Genomic DNA, 19,548 nt, shown 5'->3' with positions numbered 1-19,548 from the left:
GGAACTGCAGTTCAGTGAAATTTGGAGGTTCAGATGCTTCTCACTTGTGCCCAATTAGGAAAACCGGGTGGGGAGAAGCGACCACTGGCCCAAATAAAATTAGAACATTTTACCATCTGTTTCTACCTGTGGCTTCAATACAGAAACTCAAGTCTTCCTGTTCCTTGAAGCCATCCACAAAGCATGAAAAAACGACAACAATCCACATATAGATAGAAAATGGAAATGACAAATGGAAGCTCTCCTTGCTTAATAACTTTTGACCACACAGTTATCTGAAGGACCTCTGCTGATAAAGAAAGATGAATTTGAAAGCCGATGCACCATGGAAAAGTGTAAACATTCCAATATTTAATGGTACCATTAAAATAAACACTACATGAGAAATGGGTTGAATGCATTTGCTCCTAATATAAATTATATGAACTAAAAAAATCCACAAATTTAATGTTAAGGAATGCTATAAATAATGTTTGATGCATTTAGAGTACCTTCAAATATTTAAAAAACAGTTTAAAAAACGGGTGTGTTGACAATCCCACCAGTACTTTGCATACTATTACCACAGTTTTTTAATTAGTAAAAAGTCTATATTTGACAATTCAGAAGGAAAATTTGGCCACTTAAGACTTCCATGTAAGCTAGTGTTCAAGTTGTCCAGAATGAAGTCCAAAGCTTTATTTTCAAATAAAACCTTTTTTTTAAAAAATTCCAGATGTTGATAACACTGCACTTTCTTGTTCAGTACCTTAAAAACCCTAAGTGCTTTTGAGGTGCTTAAAGGTCCATTTTGCGAAGGCTCAATCTGCTGAAGGAATCTCTGGGGAGGAAAAAACAATGAGGTAAGGTACTGTCTTCCATCCTGTGAATGATAACAGTCCCACTTTCTGAGCGCAGGATAATATTCCTCAACATTAAAGCGTTCGCCTCTCCTCTTGCATTTGCCAACTTCAACATATTCATCAAGATATGGTCTGAAATCAAGAGGACTTCAAACACATTTTCAAGTGTCATGCTAAAGGCTGATGAGCCATATGGTTCTGAGCAAGAAACTCTTATCTAGGTTCAGAACCAAATTAAATGGCTTACAAAAACAACACCTCAAATCTTTGCCTTGGAGATAAAATTTACATTTTCTGTTATGTTTATTAGACATGAAATAAAATTTAGCATCCAATCAGTTTGTGTGTGTGTGTGTGTGTGTGTGTGTGAGAAGTGACTTGAGAAACTGAAAGCCACTTCTGGTGTGAGAGAACTGGCCATCTGCAAGGATGTTACCCAGGGGATCCTTTGATGTTTTATCATCCTGTGGGAGGCTTCTCTCATGTCCCCGCATGGGAAGCTGGAGCTGACATGGGAGCTCATCCCATCTCGCAGATTCGAACCACTGACCTTCATGTCAGCAGTTCAGCCGGCAAAGGGTTTAACCCATTGCACCATCACTCGATCCAATCAGGTGAACACCTTTTTCTAGATGCATGAATGCTCAGCTGTTCAATGGAGTATTAGCCTGTGAAATGTAGTGTTATGCTTATTGGATTTTGGAAATGCTTCCAGTCCATTTTGGATAGAATATCTGTTGTTTGCCTTTTGAACAAATGTGTACCTGAAACTCCTATCATTTGTACCAGCTAAAAACTACTAAAACCAGGAAAGTTACTATTCTGATCTATAACACCCGTATTTCTCCAGGGAGTATGGAAGTTGACCAAGCAATAACTCTTCCAAGTGACAGCTTCCTTTATGAATTACTGGATCAAATAAAACTAGTACTTAGCCAGTTTTCCTATTCCAAACTACAACACCCTTAAATCTCCAGGGATAATGGAAGTTGTTGACTAAACAATACCTTTTCCAAGTGACAGCTTTCTTTATGGATCAAAAATAGCTAGTTCTAAGTCAATTCCTAGTCCCAACCAAAGAAATTATCAACACTTTTATTACATGACAGGTAGAAGATTTCAATGTATGTTCCCTTGGTAGTTTTCATTCAGCAGGACTTGGAGGAGGAAAGGGGTTAAAATAGCATTAGAATGACCTGTGGCAAGCAGCTGGAAGTACAGCCTTGTATAATTGGGGGATTTTTCTATTGATCAGGGGTTGTAGTGCTTCCTTCAAACGGTGGTAATTTCTTTCCAGCTCTCGCTGATACTCTTTTTGGTCTGGGCCAATCAGGCTTTTGTTCTTGCGCAAAGCATCTTCACACCTACGGGGGAAAAAAACAATCATCTGACTGGGCAAATGTGAAAATCTTACCTTGCCCACTGAAACCTGTTATCAGAGCTCTGTCTCGTTCCTTTGCTCACACTTAACCGTCTTGAAATACAAACTGTGCTTGCTAGGAAGCCCATTCTGCCATAATCGAGGGAACTTGCTAGTAAGACAGTGTGAGCGCAAAGCTAAAGTTGGGTTTTCATGTAGTAATACATCAACCTTTTCATTCCTTGGGGGAAATGTTTTAAAGTCACCCATGGAAATCTTACTTCTCTAAAGTTGTTCAATAGCATTTAAGATATCAATTCACTGATTCACAGATCACATGGCTATCTACATATTAAGATCTCTGGCATTTTGACAATGGCAGAGCTTCAAAAGCACAAATGCATTTCTTGCTTATACAAGAAGCAGGGTACCCGTGCATTTGGAGAAATCTAGATATATGAAAGGTCCCATAAGCCATTGCCAAGAGGCATATGGTATTTATGGTGCTTAATAAATGCCAAGTCTTTAGGCTTGCATTTATGTTAGAAGGCACTAGGATTCAAAGGAGGGTCCCTCGTCAAAAGAAGGAGACATGGGACAGTGAGCAAGGAATAGGAACACAGTAATGAGAATTCTAAATGATTTTTTTATTGTCTCAGTGTCTGAAGTGCTAGAAATTTGGGGAGCAGGATTATTATCTGGGAGAGCAATGCCCCCAATCCCCTCCCCAGATACACTCTCTATCAACAACTTAGAACAACTGGAAGGAAAGGGAGTAAATAACAATACATTACCTCTTTGTAAAGTCTTTGAAACAAAGCCGCAGTTTGTTATGGTGACGGAAGAGTTTAGGATCGTTGGGTATTTCGGACAAGAAAACCTGTGCAACCTCTAGTGGTCCCTTAAGAGAAGATGAAGAAGGGAAGAATTGCTTATTTTCTCCTGAAGATTTGCTGTCAAAATCATTTGATGTACACAGCACCTTTCATAAAGTTCAACAGTCCTTTGGGCACCCAAACACTAGAGGTCCTGAGATATACAATACTATTGGTGCATAGTCATCAAATAGATGGGATACACTGTCCCTATAATAGGGACAAGCAACTGTGATACATCTGAGGCCAATTTTCTGTCCCTAGATTTGAAAAGCAGATATTTTTAGATGTTAAGCAGCACAAGTAGACCCTTCATCCTCTGTAAAAATGGAATTGCTATGCCCAGCAAAATGTCTGCTTTTAAGGTACCAGTTGACTTAGACCAACCCCATGAATTTCATAGGATTTTCTTATTCAAGGAATAATCTGAGGTAGTATTTCCAGTTGCTCCCTCTAAAACAGGCATCCACAAACTGCGGCCCTCCAGCTGTCTGGGCCTCCAACTCCAAGAAGCCCTAACCAGCTTGTTCAATTGTCAAGAATTCTGGGAGTTGAAGGCCCAAACAGCTGGAGGGCCATAGTTTGAGGATGCCTGCTCTAAAATATAGACTATATCACTGGGTACGTGCTGGTGGTCTCCCACCCAAGTACTAATCAAGATTGCCCCTAATTAACTTGCAAGACTAAACAGGATTTGGCACCTTGAGAATATTTAGGCCCCTTTGTTGGACAAAAATTACATACATCTGTAAGGATACACATGACCACTAGTTGGAGTTTGCCTTTTTTCTTGCTATTTGCAATTATCCTCCCTACTGTTCAGTCTTATATATGAAATTTCAAATATACATATAAGAAGTTGAATTAGTAAACCCCCCAATATTATGGGATGCAGGGTGGCTCATAGATTTGAGCTAAAACAAGAAATTGTTAAATTTATGGCTAATCGTTAAGTCTATTGCTGTTATTTTTTTTATTAGGAAGTAGGGTTGACAATGAGTAAAAGAATGAGCAAGAACAACTTCTGAAATCTTTACATTTGTGATAATGCATCTGAAATGAATGTGAGCTCTTGTTCTCTTGCCTGATTTACTGTTGTGCCAACTGAACCTTGTAGCACCATCTGGAGCATCTTTGGGTCTGCTGGATCTTGATGGGTTGCAAAAGCTAACTCTTGGGTCTTTTTCTGCATATCCTCAATGGCAACTTCAATTGGTGTCAGAATGATCTAAGAAGACAAACATGCCGGAAACACAAAAAAGAAATCATTTGGGAGTCTTCACCATGGTTACAGGCACATTAAATTTGGGATAGGCTCTTGTAGCACCTTGCTTGTCACTGAATATTTGAGTATAAGACATCATTGTTGGCCTTTTACAAAAGAGAAGGAAAAGTCTGGATTGCTTTCTTCTCATCACTAGATGTAGAGTGCTACTGAAAAACTAGAGCAGAAAGTTTCCAGGCTGTTATATGGCTAGATGGTCACTACTGCCTAAATTTCCCAGTGAATTCATTCTTTGATTAAATTTCAAGAAATGAGAGATCTGAACTTCTGCAATAGAAAACCTGGACCCGAACAAAAAGAATTTGTGAAAAACGCAGGTGGGAAGCAGCTCTTTGTACTGACTGACTGCTGACTGGATTCTTCTGAAGAACAAACTACAAGCAACGCTATGCTTCAACAATTGTTAACTGGGCACATAGGATGCCATACAGCCAGGCAGAGATGTAAAGGATAGACACCAAGGAAGCATAGGCAGGAATCCACATCTTTACTTGCAATGTGCCAATAATATAGGACAGTGTTTCTCAAGGTGTTTAGGACTTCAGCTCCCATAAATCCCAGCTAGTTCATTAGCTGTCATGAACTGTGGTGGTTGAAGTCCAAAACATCTGGAGGAGAACAGTTCGAGAAACTCTGATATAGGATAGTATTTATTGGCAGCTGTAGTCACTCCCACCAGTGGTCTCTCTTTCACCCATTTATATGATTGTCTGACATGTCATTTTTTGAGGGAGAGAAAGTATGAGTGGAGTTTTTATGTGGAGGAGTACATTTGTTTTAAAGGTTGCCTGAATTGTAGTGAGAAAGGGCTAATGCTGTTCCTTCAAAAAACCATTTCAACACTGCTGGCTGAGTGTATGAGGTGGGATTTTGGAGCAATAAAATATGACAAGTGAGCACAGTGTATGCATTTTTACTCCTGACATTTTGTCTTCAGCTTTTTTAGGCAACATCCCACCTTTGTGATTATGTTACTATGTAAAGATGTTTTACATCCATGAAGTAAACTTGATTCTTTTGGATGAACTGATTTTTGCTGTAATTTGTATGAAGTGTATTTTAATGTATTTTATATTGATGACCTATAATGTTTTTCTTATTGTATTGAATTTTATGTTGTTAGCCAGCCTGAGTCCCTCCCCGGAGGTGAGAAGACCGAGGTATAAAAACTCTAAATAAATAAATAAATAAATAAATAAATAATAAAATCTTTCTTTCGCTTGCTCACACACACTACAGTTATACCAGTTTGATACCACTTCATAAGGGCTACATCCTAAGGCTCCTGGGATTTTGTGAAGTTCTAAGATCTGTCTGATGCAGATCAAAGGAGTCCACTAAAGTGGTCTAGGAGAAAAGTCTAAGTATCACATCACATTATAAGTCCTCTCTAGCTGTTAAAGTAGTATCAAACAGTGCAGTGGAGACACTCATTTGTTTAATAAATGACAACAACAGTAACAACTATATCCATCACCACCAAATTTTAGTGAACAAAAGCTCCTCTTCCCAAGCTACAGAATAAAAGGTAGATTTGTAACTAAAATGTACACATATGGCAGAAAGCCGGTTGCTTGTTCTAATTACAGTGAACCTATTGAATCAGTGAGATTTACAAACATGTTCATTTCATTCAACATTCAACAACTGATTGAAAAGGTCTATTCTAGTTGGTACTAACCAACACATTGCCAGTGAACAAGTAACTAGCCAGAACAATAGAGTGAAGACATTTTTTTTCATAACTATTTCTCTTCTCTATTTCAAGCATGTCCCCCAAATATATTTATTGTAAAATGCATGCACAGGGCTCACCTCCTCCTTGTGAATGACATTTATCCTGGTTTTAATGTAAGGGAAAGCATGTGAAGTTGTTAAGATAGTTTTCCTCTTGAACTGCTCATGTAGTTCCCCGTGGGCTCTGCCATCCAGAGTGAAGGGGGTACAGTACATGAATCGCCGCAAATTGTAGTTTTTGTCAAAATAGGTGATCCTATCCTTCATTTCGTATGTGTCAAAGTAAGGCTCCACATAGGTTATTTGTATATAGGCCTGAAACAGAAATATAGACTAGTAAAGAAGTGTTGTACATATTAAAGACCTAATACAAAGATATCACAAAACATCAAAGTTTGGATAGCTGCTGCAGCTCCCATAAAAGCCATCCAGAATGGTTCAAAGTTCTCTAACGCAGCATTCTCAAGCTGTGGCCCTCCAGCTATTTGGGCCTCCAACTCACAGCATTCTTGATCACTGAATAATCTGGCTAGGGCTTCTTAGAGTTTGGGGCCCAAACAGCTGGAGGGCTTCAGTTTGAGGATACCTGCTCTAAAGCATTAACTTGCCATCTAGACATTTTTCACCTATGACCCTAGTTCTAGTAGAGCAAGAGTATGGTCAGGAGTATTTTTCAGGCAGTTATGATCACAATGTTCATGGCACAGACAGGCCAAATTAGGACTAATGACGTAAAAATAGCCAGATTTCCTTCTCTCTCTCTCTCTCTGTTCCAACCCTCTTGACTTATTTCTCATATTTCCATCTTGTCCATATCAGCAAGTTAGGCTGGGGATGTTTTTCCAACTCATTCCCTGTAGCTACATATTCTGTTTCATATAAATATTTCAGTAAAATAAAATAAAGTTACACCGTTTCTTGAAAATGCAGAAACTCTCACAATGGACATGTTTCTTGCAGGTAAGGAAAAAAATATTGCTGTTCTTCCTCCTCATACACAAAATCAAGACAATTGAGTGTTTACATCTCTACAACAGAATTTCCAGAAGCCTGTTATCTGTGTCTAGTAGACATGTTTGATAATATAATTGGAGAATTTTAAACAGAGGCTGGATGGCCATCTGTCAGGGGTGCTATGAATGCGATTTTCCTGCATCTTGGCAGGGGGTTGGTCTAGATGGTCCATGAGGTCTCTTACAACTCTGATTCTATGTTTGGGGAGATCTTGGGTGGAAAAAGCCCTGGCATAACCCATCTTACTCTCTTCTTGATTCAATTGGAAAATGGAGTGTAATCATGCATGGACCAGAACCAGGGCACTGATATGCTGGCATGTTTATCCAAACAAGGTCAAAGATGCAGCTTAATGTGATGCTTGCTCACCTTGTTCGCATCTAATTTACATTTGTCAACAGGATTGGAATCCTTAATCACTTCCACAACATCTTCACCAAACCGTTCTCCATAAAATCCCTGAAAATGATAAAACATGACATGATAAAGGAGGATCAAAAGCCAAAATTGGCAAATGTTCTTCATGAAACCACGTGAAATCCAATTGCAACCTAAGATAGTCAGAAAGAAAGAGAAGACAGAATTGAGATATAATGTCCTGGTGACTCTGACTGTTTTTAAAAACTGTTTTAGTTGTCTGGTTTTAGAACTATTTCCACAAGGAATTTCATAGTGTTTTAAATTGCTTTTTAGTTATGCATTTCATATTTTACATGTTTTACCCACTGTTCATCACTTGACGGGAGGGCTATTGAGTCAGCAGGCAATAAATAAATCCCATCAATTAATCAGTCAATCAATTTGTGGTTACAGTAGGGCAGAGACCACAGGCCATGGGGTGGCTTGGGTTTGTGGTACTGCTGTGTAAACTATAGCGAGAGTAACAGTTGGTCTACCTTCTGGTCTAACATAATCTACTGTTACTATTGTCATACCATAGTTGGGAGCTGGGAGCGGGAAGTTTGGTACACCATATCTTCTGAACCATTAGATAATGTATCTGCAAATCCTGTAATGTCATCTACAAATATTACCTTCTTGCTAAAAAAAATCAATCTGAAACCAATCTGGAGCTATGTAGGACTACAAAATGCATCCTGTCAAAACATGTAATATCTCATTTATTCTGTTCCATGGGAGAGAAAAAAATCAATAAAATGTGGTGAGTGTAAAATGAAGCAGAAAAGGCAAGAAGTCAAGATTAAAGGTTAAGAGGAATGGTTGCTCTTTGACAGTGGAAAGAACAACAAATCTGATAACTTAAAATGAAGGGCCACAGCATGAATTAAGACACACTATGAGGTCTATATTTTTCCAGACTCCCACAGTGTATGATCAGATTCTGAAACAAGCGTGGAATTTTGTTACATACAGCACTCTGCATTCTGGACATTTCAGATTTTCATTTTAAAAAATAATTTCTAACCTGTAAGAGTGTGAAAAAGCCTTAAATGTATGTGAACAATATCCATGAGCTTAGATAAGTTTTCAAAAGAACAGTAAGTTTTATAATCCCATAAGCAACATGGTTCACGGTCTTCAGAGAATGGTACACCAGAGACTTCAATGCCATTCTTTTCAGTCCTGATTCAACACACACACACACAAGCCTGTGGTTCAGGTGAGCTTACTGACTTATGGAAGTTTCCTGACTTGACTACACTGCAGCTTAGGCACATTACATATTTCTACACTCCCATGCAACTGTAGCCAAACATTTTTTGTGTATTTGAGGCAATCTTACCTCCAATCGATGGGAAATTTCAGCCAATTTTGTTATTGCTGGTTCTTTGTACACAAACTCTTGTTCATCTAGGTCTCCAAATTTAGTCCCATAAAAGCCAACACGGAAGTATGTACCAAACATCCGCTTTCCATCCTAGGTGCATAAAGACAAATGGCACTTCAGTACCAATGGAAGGACCATTTCTTTCATTTTTAAAACCATATCCACAAAAGGCCATGCACAAATAAACAAACCAACCAGGAAGATAATTCAAATAAGTTACACATTAAAAAGAAAACTCAAAATTAAACCATAGGCTTTAAGAGACTTGTCACACTGTTGCCATCAATCATGCAATATGCGAATACACAATGGCTCAGCTCTGCATATAAAAATGAACAACTGTTGCTAGTCTGATTTCAGAATGTAGTATGGAGTACTGATAAGAAAGCAAGCTAACAAAAAGCAGACGTTTTATTTATCAACATCAGCAGAGCTATGTTGATTCAACACCAATTAAGTTGATATGGCCTTGGATTTCAGTGAATCCAAATCTCCAACTCAGCAGTTTTGGGACAGGCTCAAATGTAAATACTCTTGTTGGGACTAGTAGTTCTCCCCAAGCTATGGAACTATAGGCTTAGGCCTGTAATCTGATAGAGGCTAGAGAAGAACGCAGAGATAATGAAAATGCAGAACAATTTGTTGTTCTGTGCCTTTAAGTTGTTTCTGACTTATGGAAACCCTAAGGTAAACCTATCAAAAGGTTTTCTAAGTGAGATTTATTCAGAGCAGGTTGGAATCATTCCCTCCTGGTGTTTCACCTGCATCTGTGGCAAGCATCCTCAGAGGATGTGAGGATGCTTGCCACAGATACAGGTAAAATGTCAGGAGAAAATGCTTCTATAACATGGCCATACAGCCCAAAAAACCTTCAACAACCCAATAATATATAGTGCAATACATGGATCTGGAACTATGTGCAATGACTACCAGAATGACCTGAACTATGATTGCAAATAGCGTGATTTATAGTCGTAATTGTAATGTTTAAAATGTTTTAATGTTTTCTAACCTTGTTTTTAAATTTTTAATTGAAATGTTTATGTAATTGTATATTGTTTTAAGGCATTGAATTATTCCCTAATGCCTTTGCTTTAAGCCACCTTGAGTCCCTTTCGGGGTCAAGAAAGGTGGGGTATAAATATAGTAAATAAATATAGTAAATAAATATTACTATTACTATGCCAAGTCCACAGTTTTCTGCTTCACCCCACTTTTTAGTAAAAAGCTTTCCTGTAGCCACACTGCTGATGATGACACTTTGGCTGTTGCCATATCACACCAGTGCCACTTGGAATCGCTTGCTTTTCCAACAGTGAGGTTAACAGAACTTACACTGGAAAAAGATACTGGGCATTATATCAATCTCCAAACAAATGCATTGATCGTTCTGATATTTCAGGTTATCTATCTATGCCTGCCCATTTGTGAAAAGAAACTATATTGTTCTATGGAAAAACAAATGTCTATCCATTTGTTCTGACAAAGAAGCCATATAGTTTCTTTTCCCACTTCTATGTTGAGGTGGATTTGGAAGTTGAGAGTGAAGAATGACATGTTAACTCTCCACCAATCTTCTGACCTAATACAGAATTTAGTTTTATAAGAATGAAAACCAAAAGGAAACTATTTAAATTGTCTTCTGGTAGGTCTAGTTACTTCTTTACAGGTTTCCACACTGCTATCATCTGCATCAATAAAAAACTGTGATCACTGGAGATACCAAATATTTATGCAAAAAAAGCAACCCTTAAAAAACACAGTATTTTTTGTCAAGGCCAAATGTAACTGAAAAAGAAAGCGCAAAAGCCACCAAACTTCAAATGTTCTTCAGCTGAAAATCAAAAGAATTCACACTGCATGCACAAAGACAGTTGCGGAAAGGACTCAAAAAGTTCACCTTTACTCTCAGGGCACAATTAGAGTGCAGCATTCAGTGCATCACCGTTCTCCTGTTTACTTAATTTTAATTGTTGAACTTTGCATCCCTCCCTATCCCGATGCTTCTGGACCAGTACTATGTTTCAAAATATGTTTAACCAAAACAGAACAAAACAGAAAAGGTGTAAAACAGTTAAACCATGCCTCAAGGCAATTTTCAATTCTAGCCTGAACAGGCTTGTGCTATGGGAAAACCTTCATGTTGTTTATCACCCAGTGATGGCTCTAAATAAGACTGTGTCACTGACACACAATTGATCAGATCGAAAATTATATTCAGTGGAGTTCTAATGCCAGGTGGCAATTGTCTCCAATCCTCGTTTCCTCAGAATATTGTTTGTGGCAGTCCCCTCCTTCTCAGAACAATGGAGAAGCTGTGCTGAGCTTGTAGAGAGTATGGGGAAATTGCTGCTCTTCCAATTCCCTTTTGTGAGAAACCTCTGTTATAGCCCACTCCCCTCTGAAAACAGGAAAATTCCATGTATTCATGGAGGGCATACCAATCCAATAAATCAATAATACTGGGGGGTGTTTTTGTTTGTTTTTGTGTCAGGAGTGACTTGAGAAACTGCAAGTCGCTTCTGGTGTGAGAGAATTGGCCATCTGCAAGGACATTGCCCAGGGGGCACCCAGATGTTTTGATGGTTTACCATCCTTGTGGAAGGCTTCTCTCATGTCCCTGCATTGGGAGTTGGAGCTGACAGAGGGAGCTCATCCACACTCTCCCTGGATTTGAACCTCCGACCAGTCGGTCTTCAGTCCTACCAGCACAAGGGTTTACCATTGCACCACTGGGAATAATAATAATAATAATAATAATAATAATAATAATAATAATGAAATGTTTATATTTATGGCCAGGATAGACTCAAGAAAAGACAAGCTTTAAAGAATATGCAGGGTAAGCTAATGAGCACATCTCTAAATTGTTTCTAAATATTAAAAATCAGTATGAATCCAGGAACTTTCAACAGTTTTTCCTATAATGAGAAATATTTTTTCACTTTCACCATAGAATAACAGCTGTGTAATGCAGAACAAGCCTTAAGATTGCAGCAGCAGGTATTGTGTTTGCTGGTTTATCATCTAGGAGAAAGGGTTGCAATTTCTCATAAGAGTGAGCACCAAATAGCCTTGCAATGTAGAGGAGCAAAGTAAGTTTGCAAGCAAGTCTGCAAATTTTAGAAAGTCAAAACCGTAACTTCCACTACTAACAGAGGTGCTTCAAGGTCTTAGGGTTTATGCACCATTATAAAGTTAGTCTTTTCTGGATTCAAGTACAATCCACTTCTCAATCATCCATTTCCTACAGGATGAAGATTGAAAAGAGGCAACAATGTTCCACTATATGCTAAACCTGACACCATCATTATTTCACCATATTTTATTGTTAGGCCCCTTCTACACTGCCATATAAAATCCAGATTATCGGCTTTGAACTGCACTATATGACAGTATAGACTCATATAATCCAGTTCAAAGAAGAAAATGTGGATTATCTCATTTGACAACCTGGATTACATGGCAGTGTAGAAGGGGCCTCAGAGGCAGGGTAATATTTTCCATTAAGCATACAATAGATAACATATTATTGATATTAAGACAACTGAATGTTTGTCAACATGTGATATTTGTCATATATATGATTTTATGTTTATTAATCTACTGTTGCTCATATTTAATTTTTGTGACTAAAAAGTTCTGATTTGAATTTGTAAAGTGAGGAAATCCTTGCTTGCTTGCTTTTGCTATTACATATCCTAATCTGACTACTGATCCTATATAATGCTTTTCCTTTCTTATCAAAAAGTATCTAGCTAGAACTACAGAAAAGGATCCTTAAGAATATCTTTTAAGATTTTCTAGTAATATTTGATGCTTAGTAGTATTAAAACAATACTTTAATTCACCAATTTCCAGCAGCATCTAATTAGCAATTAGGTTAGTAATTCAAGTAGATCCTTCACTGTTCCTACTGAAGATAAAATTAGTACAATAGGGCTTACACTAGGCAGGTTTTCAGTGCAAGGAGTAATTTTGTAAGCACAGCCAAGACAACTGGGTTATGAATACTAATCCAGTTAATAATCTTTCAGTACACAATGTGGAGCATGTTGTAACCAGGAAACTAATCATTATGACATATATTGGAAGTGGGAAATCCTACTATTCAATTTCTTTCTTTAGCCCACCAATGGATGCTGAGAAGGAAGCCTTAGCTCTCTGGAAAAAATGAGATAAAAATGACAACTGCAATTCCTGGAAGTTTTTAGGTGTTGTGAATTTGATTTGAAACAAGGAGTTAAAGCAGTACTGGAGGACAAACTCAGGGCCCTTCCACACAGACATATAACCCATAATATCAAGGCAGAAAATCCCACACTATCTGCATTGAACTGGGTTATGAGTCCACACTGCCATATATTTCAGTTCAAAGCAGAAAACGTGGGATTTTGTTCAGCTGTGTGGAAAGGGGCCTCAGTGTTATTTGTATCCAAAGTCAGTCAGGACCAATTCCATACATGATGTTTGTCTTGCAGCTATTCACTGGCCAGGTAGGAAATATCACCCTGGGTAGGACCATAACTAGCTTGCCATGAGCACTGAGATTCACCATTTCTTTTCAGAACAAATAGCCAAGAATATAGTAGTAGTATTACTTGGGGGGAGTGGGGGTTAGGACATTGCCCAACCAAGTAACTTCTTTCCTTCTCATTAAATTTTCTTTGAAGCCCCCAAATTTTTAGCATTGCAGTAACTTAAAACTTCATTCCAACATCTGGAAATACAGTTTAGGCATCCGAAATGAAGGGGGTGCAAAATTACTAAGGAAAGTAAACACTATAAATCTAAGAATTGGAATTGTGCATGGTGTTCAATATCTTATTCTCTTCAAAACTAGAAATTTGATGACCTAAGGAATATATTATGGGGGAAAGAATTCTTATTGGGTGGATGGTGGGGAGCAAAGCTATCATTCTCTTGTTGTCCCCCTGCCAACCACATCCTTTACTTATAATGCAATATGCACATTGTTAAAATACTTTTTCTTTCTCTAACATTAACAATGTGTGTGGGGTGGGGTGGGGGAGATATAAAGCACGGAATGTTTTTAAGTAAATAATTGACAAACCAAAGTGATCCACAGGCTGTCTGCTCATTTCATGCATAGGTCATGAGCACCACATATCTTCTGACTTATCTGTCTGCATACAATATTGCTTGAACTTGACAACTGGATAGACAATAGGTTTTAGTTTACCTGGGTTTCCCTCTTAAAGACTCCCCCTGATAATCTAGACTTCAAATGCCCTAGAGCTACTCTTGCTTCTAAGTATTTGCTTGATCTTTTTTGCAACTAGACAATCTCATCTTACCAACATAGTCTAAAAATTCTACAGTTTATTCCCTAAAAAAATTATGACTAAATCCAGTTGCTAGTCTTAATCAAGACAGGACACCTAAATCAACCGAGAAGTTTAAAAAATGCACAATTACATAAATCTTATTGAATCTATGAGTCCACTTTGACTGGAACTAGCAATTACATTTACACTATTATCTCCAAGTTGCCGTAGCTATGTTCATAATCCTAGAAACATAATAAGGCAGTGAAATGTTTGTTACTATGAATTCAGTGATGTAATGATTCAACTATGTTACCATAATTCTAAGCAGAAATGGTCACCTAAGACAAATTAGGGAAATTGTTGTTGTTTTTTTAAGGAAGTATTTCCATTTTACATTCATTTCTTTTGGGTAGAGGGAATGGGGATGTGTTGATGGAGCAGTGCTGAGGAAAATTTGGGGAAAGGCTGACCCAGAACATGCTGGAATGTGTGCAACACATGAATCAAGGCATGATGTTTCTTTAACAACAGGCAAAAAGGGGAGGGGAGGGGAGGCAATAACATAATACAGTATCATGTTATTGTTGAAAGTGTGTTCTACAAAGAAATTAAACCCTTGTTTTCAAGCAAAGAGGGAAAAAATCCAAAACAAACTAATACTCCATGGTCTTTGTTTTTGAGAGGTGCTAAAATGCAGTTATGAGAAAAGAAGTTATTATAAAGCATTTAAATCTATTATTTTGAGGAAAAATAATAGGTCCTTGGGAGGCAAAGAGAATGAAGGTGAACGCTGTAGAGTCATCACAGAATTGGCAGAGCAGGTATAACAGCCATCATGACTTATGAAGGGTTCATAATATGTTGTTATGCATGGTAAATATCTGCTAGGTATAAGGTTTTAAGAGGCTCCTCCTGCTCATGAACCAAAACCTTTGCCAGCTGGATTTATTTAGCCAAGACCAACAAAAATGGCCACCAAATCAGGCTCTCTTTGATCAACAGGGAGGTATAAATATCTTCACAAGTCCATTGATGGCCTAAGAGGCATTTGTATTACGTTCGATAAAGACTCAATAATGCTGAATTATTTGTGCCAATATCATATGGTTCCTTAATTAATACGAACTCAAAATATTAATTTTTGGAAGGAATCAAAAGCCCAAGAGCCAACCCATTTTCCACCCAACAGTATCGATCTATGGTAAGTTCTCCTCCACAAGTCCAATTTGAGATGAATTTGTGTGGCATTTTATAAACCCCTGAGTTGGCATAAGTCTTTGGTAAAATGAAATTACTGGAGGATGCCATGGTGTTAAAAAAATCACCAACAACTTAGTAGGAACTTACCACAACAGACAACAGTAAAAGTGGGGAGGAGGATCAGCAACCAGGGCAATAGAGGAGAAAACAGAAAGTACTTCAATTAGGGAAATTTTAAAAAACAAATAAGCAGCATTTGGCAGCAAAGAAACAAAAGGAAAAAAAGTACTTTAAAAATTAGGAACTGGATAAAAGACATGCAATGGGTATTAAAGGGTACATACAGGAAAATGTCCAGCAAGAGGAAACTTCAAGTGCAAAGCAATGGAGAAGAACATAAACCATGGGAATTTTTGTTTTTACCATGCAATAAAACATGACTGAATGATGTTAAAATTGTACTGATGATGGGATGCACATCAGGGGTCGATTTAGCATCACACACATTGATTGGAAAAGATGCTCACAGGCGACCAGCTCATTAACTAGGAACTGATTAGACATTGCCCTTGTGCTGTGGTTGGACTCTAATCTGTGCCAATTTTCATAACATCAAGGGAAACGCTTCATTTTGGGGATATGGTGCTTCATGCAGATCAAAACTATCTATCCATCTAAAGAAAGTTGTTCATCTGCTTGAGAAATACCTACAACATTTATGTCAACCACAAAAACCATGATATGAATTTGGCCTTAAGGTCAAAAGTAGCAGCTTCAAAGGGTGCATTTTCTTAGTAACAACATACCCCAAATGAGCCATTCCCTTATACCTGGTTTTAAAAATAATCTATCTAATTATCACTTCTTGCCAGAAGTAACATAACAATGTGAATCAACTCTGAGAATCATTCTTGTTGCAATTCAATTCACATTGCATGTTCTTCTGACATGCAACTCTAAAGAGCCAGTCATTATAGTAAGATTGATCAATACAGAACATGCTGGGCCACAACAAAAAGGGAAATAGTCACTTGCACAGCATTTCATGGAGAAGGTAAACCAGAAACTATATAAGTAATACTAAGGGAGGGGAAGATGCTAAAACACACATATTTTAGTCTTAAAGTCTCTTTGAAAAAATGCATTACTGTGTGGGGAAAACATATCTTTACAGATACATCAATCATTTTCAAAGAAAAATCAAGCTTTTTATTGTTGCATATTAGACGATCATATCAAAATATGATGGACTCAGGATCCACTGAAATTAATGCAAACCATGTGTTTAACTGATACATCTGTGATTTACTAAAAACAATTTAAAACCTTGTTAATTTTTTAAAAATGATTGTTTCAACACCTAAAACTTCTATGGGTTTTGAGTATTTCTGATATATCTCTAAATGATCTGTCTTCTGACAAAAAAGATGGATGAATTGATGGAAAACAAGGGAAATAAAAGAGTGAAAATCTGCTTTTCGTCCAAGTTCAGGCATTAATTATACCCCTAAAATCCTGATTTCTTAAAAATGATTTTGCAGCTAGCCCATAGGATGCATAGGATCAACCAAAAAACCTGAACTTGTCTGATAAAGCCGAGAAAATGTTTCCCAACTAAACCTAAACAGACTACCTTAGCCCTAAACCAGTGATGTGGGCTGCAGTGTCAATCCCAGAGTGAATAGAAGTCACATGGTTTTTCATTCTGGGTTTTACCCAAAACATAGTCAGCAGGCTAGTGTAAGTTTTGCAATAGTGGGAATCTATCCAATCCTTAGCAATGTCAGAGTGGGGCCAAACTCAGGGATCAAACAATAGCCATTTCAAGCTGTACCCTGTGAACCGGTCCAGATATTGTTCCATATCTCAGAGTTTGGAAATCAGACTTTGAGGTTACATGCTTCCTTCTTTGCACATGAAAAAGTCAGATAAAATGCTGAGAAAGCAAGTGACACCCAAAATGGAAGTGGTCTTTCAACAAAAACAAAAGTCAAAAGCCTACGTGTAATCAAAGCTCTAAATCAGATCAAAGTGACAATAATAAATTGCAGTTGGTATATATCCTGCACTTATTCTATAACATTCTTAACCTAAATCTGGTATCTTCCTATATGAAAATAAATTAAATAGGTATTTGTTTTTTCGCCCTTTTCTCTGGCTAAAAGATTCACGTAGTGAATTCCTGCCTCTTCTAAAGTTGTCAAAGGCATATGAGCCACACTCTAACAAACCAGCAACTCTAGTATTTTTCTTTAAATTTTGTTATCAAGGGGGAAGTGGGATCCAGAAAGTTTTATCAGATCAACCCAGCAACATGATTTAGATTTAAGATATGTGAAACCAAATGAGGAGTTTTAAGTTTTAGCAGGAGTACATACTGAAGGTGAAATGGGCCAATGAAACCAGAGATGAATCTCTACAGTGTAATCTGTTCACCAACCAACACTTCTCTTTTTGGCTCTAAAGTTGTTCTGACCCACCTGAGTTAAGCAAGTCTGGTCTGTTTATGTGAACAACTGAATAAGTCCTATTTTCTTGTCACATCCCAAACTGAAAATTGTGGTGAATGACTTCCAAACACATTAGGATACAGAAGCCAACTTTAATCCAAGGCTTTGTATTTGAGCATGCTTGGAAACCATTAGCCATACCTGGACATAAGAAGAAACCATTGTTAACCAAAGATCTCCCTTTTTGTTTTGCTGTTCAAGCAATCAGAGAAATGAATAAGCTGAACAGTGACATCCGAGGTCATGTATGTCTCAAGTTATTAAGTCAAGACCTGGATATTAAAGCAAATTTAAAACCGAGTAGCTGAGATTCATATATATGCCAAGGTATTAGGGCATTCTGTTTTGCACAGGATCTTTCATAGCTTGCTTCTCATTAGAATGACAGTTGGCCCTCCATGTTTGCAAGTTTCGTTTTTGCAAATTTGATCATACACAGATTTGATTAATGTGGTCTGTCTAAGAATCTCTAGGATGTCCAGCATTAGTAAAAGTAAAGGTGTCCCCTGACATCAAGTGTAGTCGTGTCCAACTCTGGGGGGTGGGTGGTGCTCACCTCCATTTCTAAGCCGAAGAGCCATTGTTGTCCATAGACACCTCCAAGGTCATGTGGCCAGCATGACTGCATGGAGAACCGTTATTTTCCCGCATAAGCGGTGCCTACTAATCTCCCCATCTTTGCATGTTTTCAAACTGCTAGTTTGGCAGAATCTGGTCCTAACAGCAGGAGCTCATCCTGCTCCCTGGATTCGAACTGCCAACCTTTTTGTCAGCAAGTTCAACAGCTCAGTGGTTTAACTCGCTACGCCACCAGGGGTCCAGCATTAGTTAAATTTTTCCAAAGGTTGACAACAGAGTTGCACTGGAGGACTAGAAATTCCTAGAGAGAACACTTCTCTAGACAGTTGTAGGTCCTCCAACACAAGCTGATAGTCAATTTTTAGCAAGGTTGCACTGGAGGACCTTGATTTGGGTTTTTGAGGTTTTCCCACTTTCTCAGGTCCTCTGTTCCTGACCTCAGTGAATGAGGAAGGATGACTGGCATCATGACTTTGACCCAGATGCATACTGGATCCAAAGTTATTCTATCACTTGAAAACCACCAGAAGAGTTCAAATTATGCACATCACAGAATTTAAACAATGCAGGCTACTCAATGCCCATTGAAGTCTATGACCTAATTCCCTGGAATTTGGAAACTAAGCCATTAATTTCATTATTGCTCAAAACATCATGTAGCAGAAAATAGTTTATAATTTGCTACTGCTACGGTTATATGTTGTCAAGTGAACATCTTTCAACAAGAATAATTTTTTGCATTTAACATTTTTTAGCATCAGAACTTAAATCGACCCCTGTGTTTTGGGGGTGGGAATATGATAGTATGTCAATACTGATGAGAAATGGAATATAAAACAACAAACCAGTGATGGTAAAAAGTGGGTCATTCACCAAAGAACCTCATTAGTGTTATAATACAAAGGCAGTCATGCACTACCTAAATTGTCTAAAATGACCAAACAGTTTTACTCGTTTCTCTTTGGTTAATTAATTCATGTCAAATAGCAGACAGCAACAGAAATACCCACAGCTAGCACATGTGGGCAAAGCATTGGCAGGAGTCATAAAACCAATCTATTAGTGT

General features: G+C 37.9%; 1 protein-coding gene across 11 annotated transcripts in view; it reads right to left on the bottom strand.

Moving 5' to 3' along the window:
• Positions 1–319: 319 nt before the first annotated feature.
• Positions 320–19,548, bottom strand: part of DOCK7 (dedicator of cytokinesis 7) — a 150,160-nt gene continuing 130,931 nt past the window's right edge. For 7 of the 11 annotated variants that reach the window (XM_060773636.2, XM_060773646.2, XM_060773638.2 and 4 more), the window contains 7 exons: positions 8,858–8,992; positions 7,483–7,572; positions 6,178–6,414; positions 4,162–4,305; positions 2,997–3,103; positions 2,039–2,206; positions 320–820 (listed from right to left, as the gene is read on the bottom strand). In XM_060773636.2, coding sequence (XP_060629619.2) covers positions 778–820; positions 2,039–2,206; positions 2,997–3,103; positions 4,162–4,305; positions 6,178–6,414; positions 7,483–7,572; positions 8,858–8,992 — 924 coding nt within the window. In that variant the 3' untranslated portion in view covers positions 320–777. The remainder of the gene's footprint in view (positions 821–2,038; positions 2,207–2,996; positions 3,104–4,161; positions 4,306–6,177; positions 6,415–7,482; positions 7,573–8,857; positions 8,993–19,548) is intronic. The other 4 variants (XM_060773637.2, XM_060773641.2, XM_060773642.2 and 1 more) reach the window with 1 other exon arrangement.

This window comes from Anolis sagrei, chromosome 4 (genome assembly GCF_037176765.1).
Source record: "Anolis sagrei isolate rAnoSag1 chromosome 4, rAnoSag1.mat, whole genome shotgun sequence".
Lineage (NCBI taxonomy): Eukaryota > Metazoa > Chordata > Lepidosauria > Squamata > Dactyloidae > Anolis > Anolis sagrei.
Note: the sequence above shows the minus strand (reverse complement) of the source record. Positions and strands in the feature narration are given on the sequence as shown.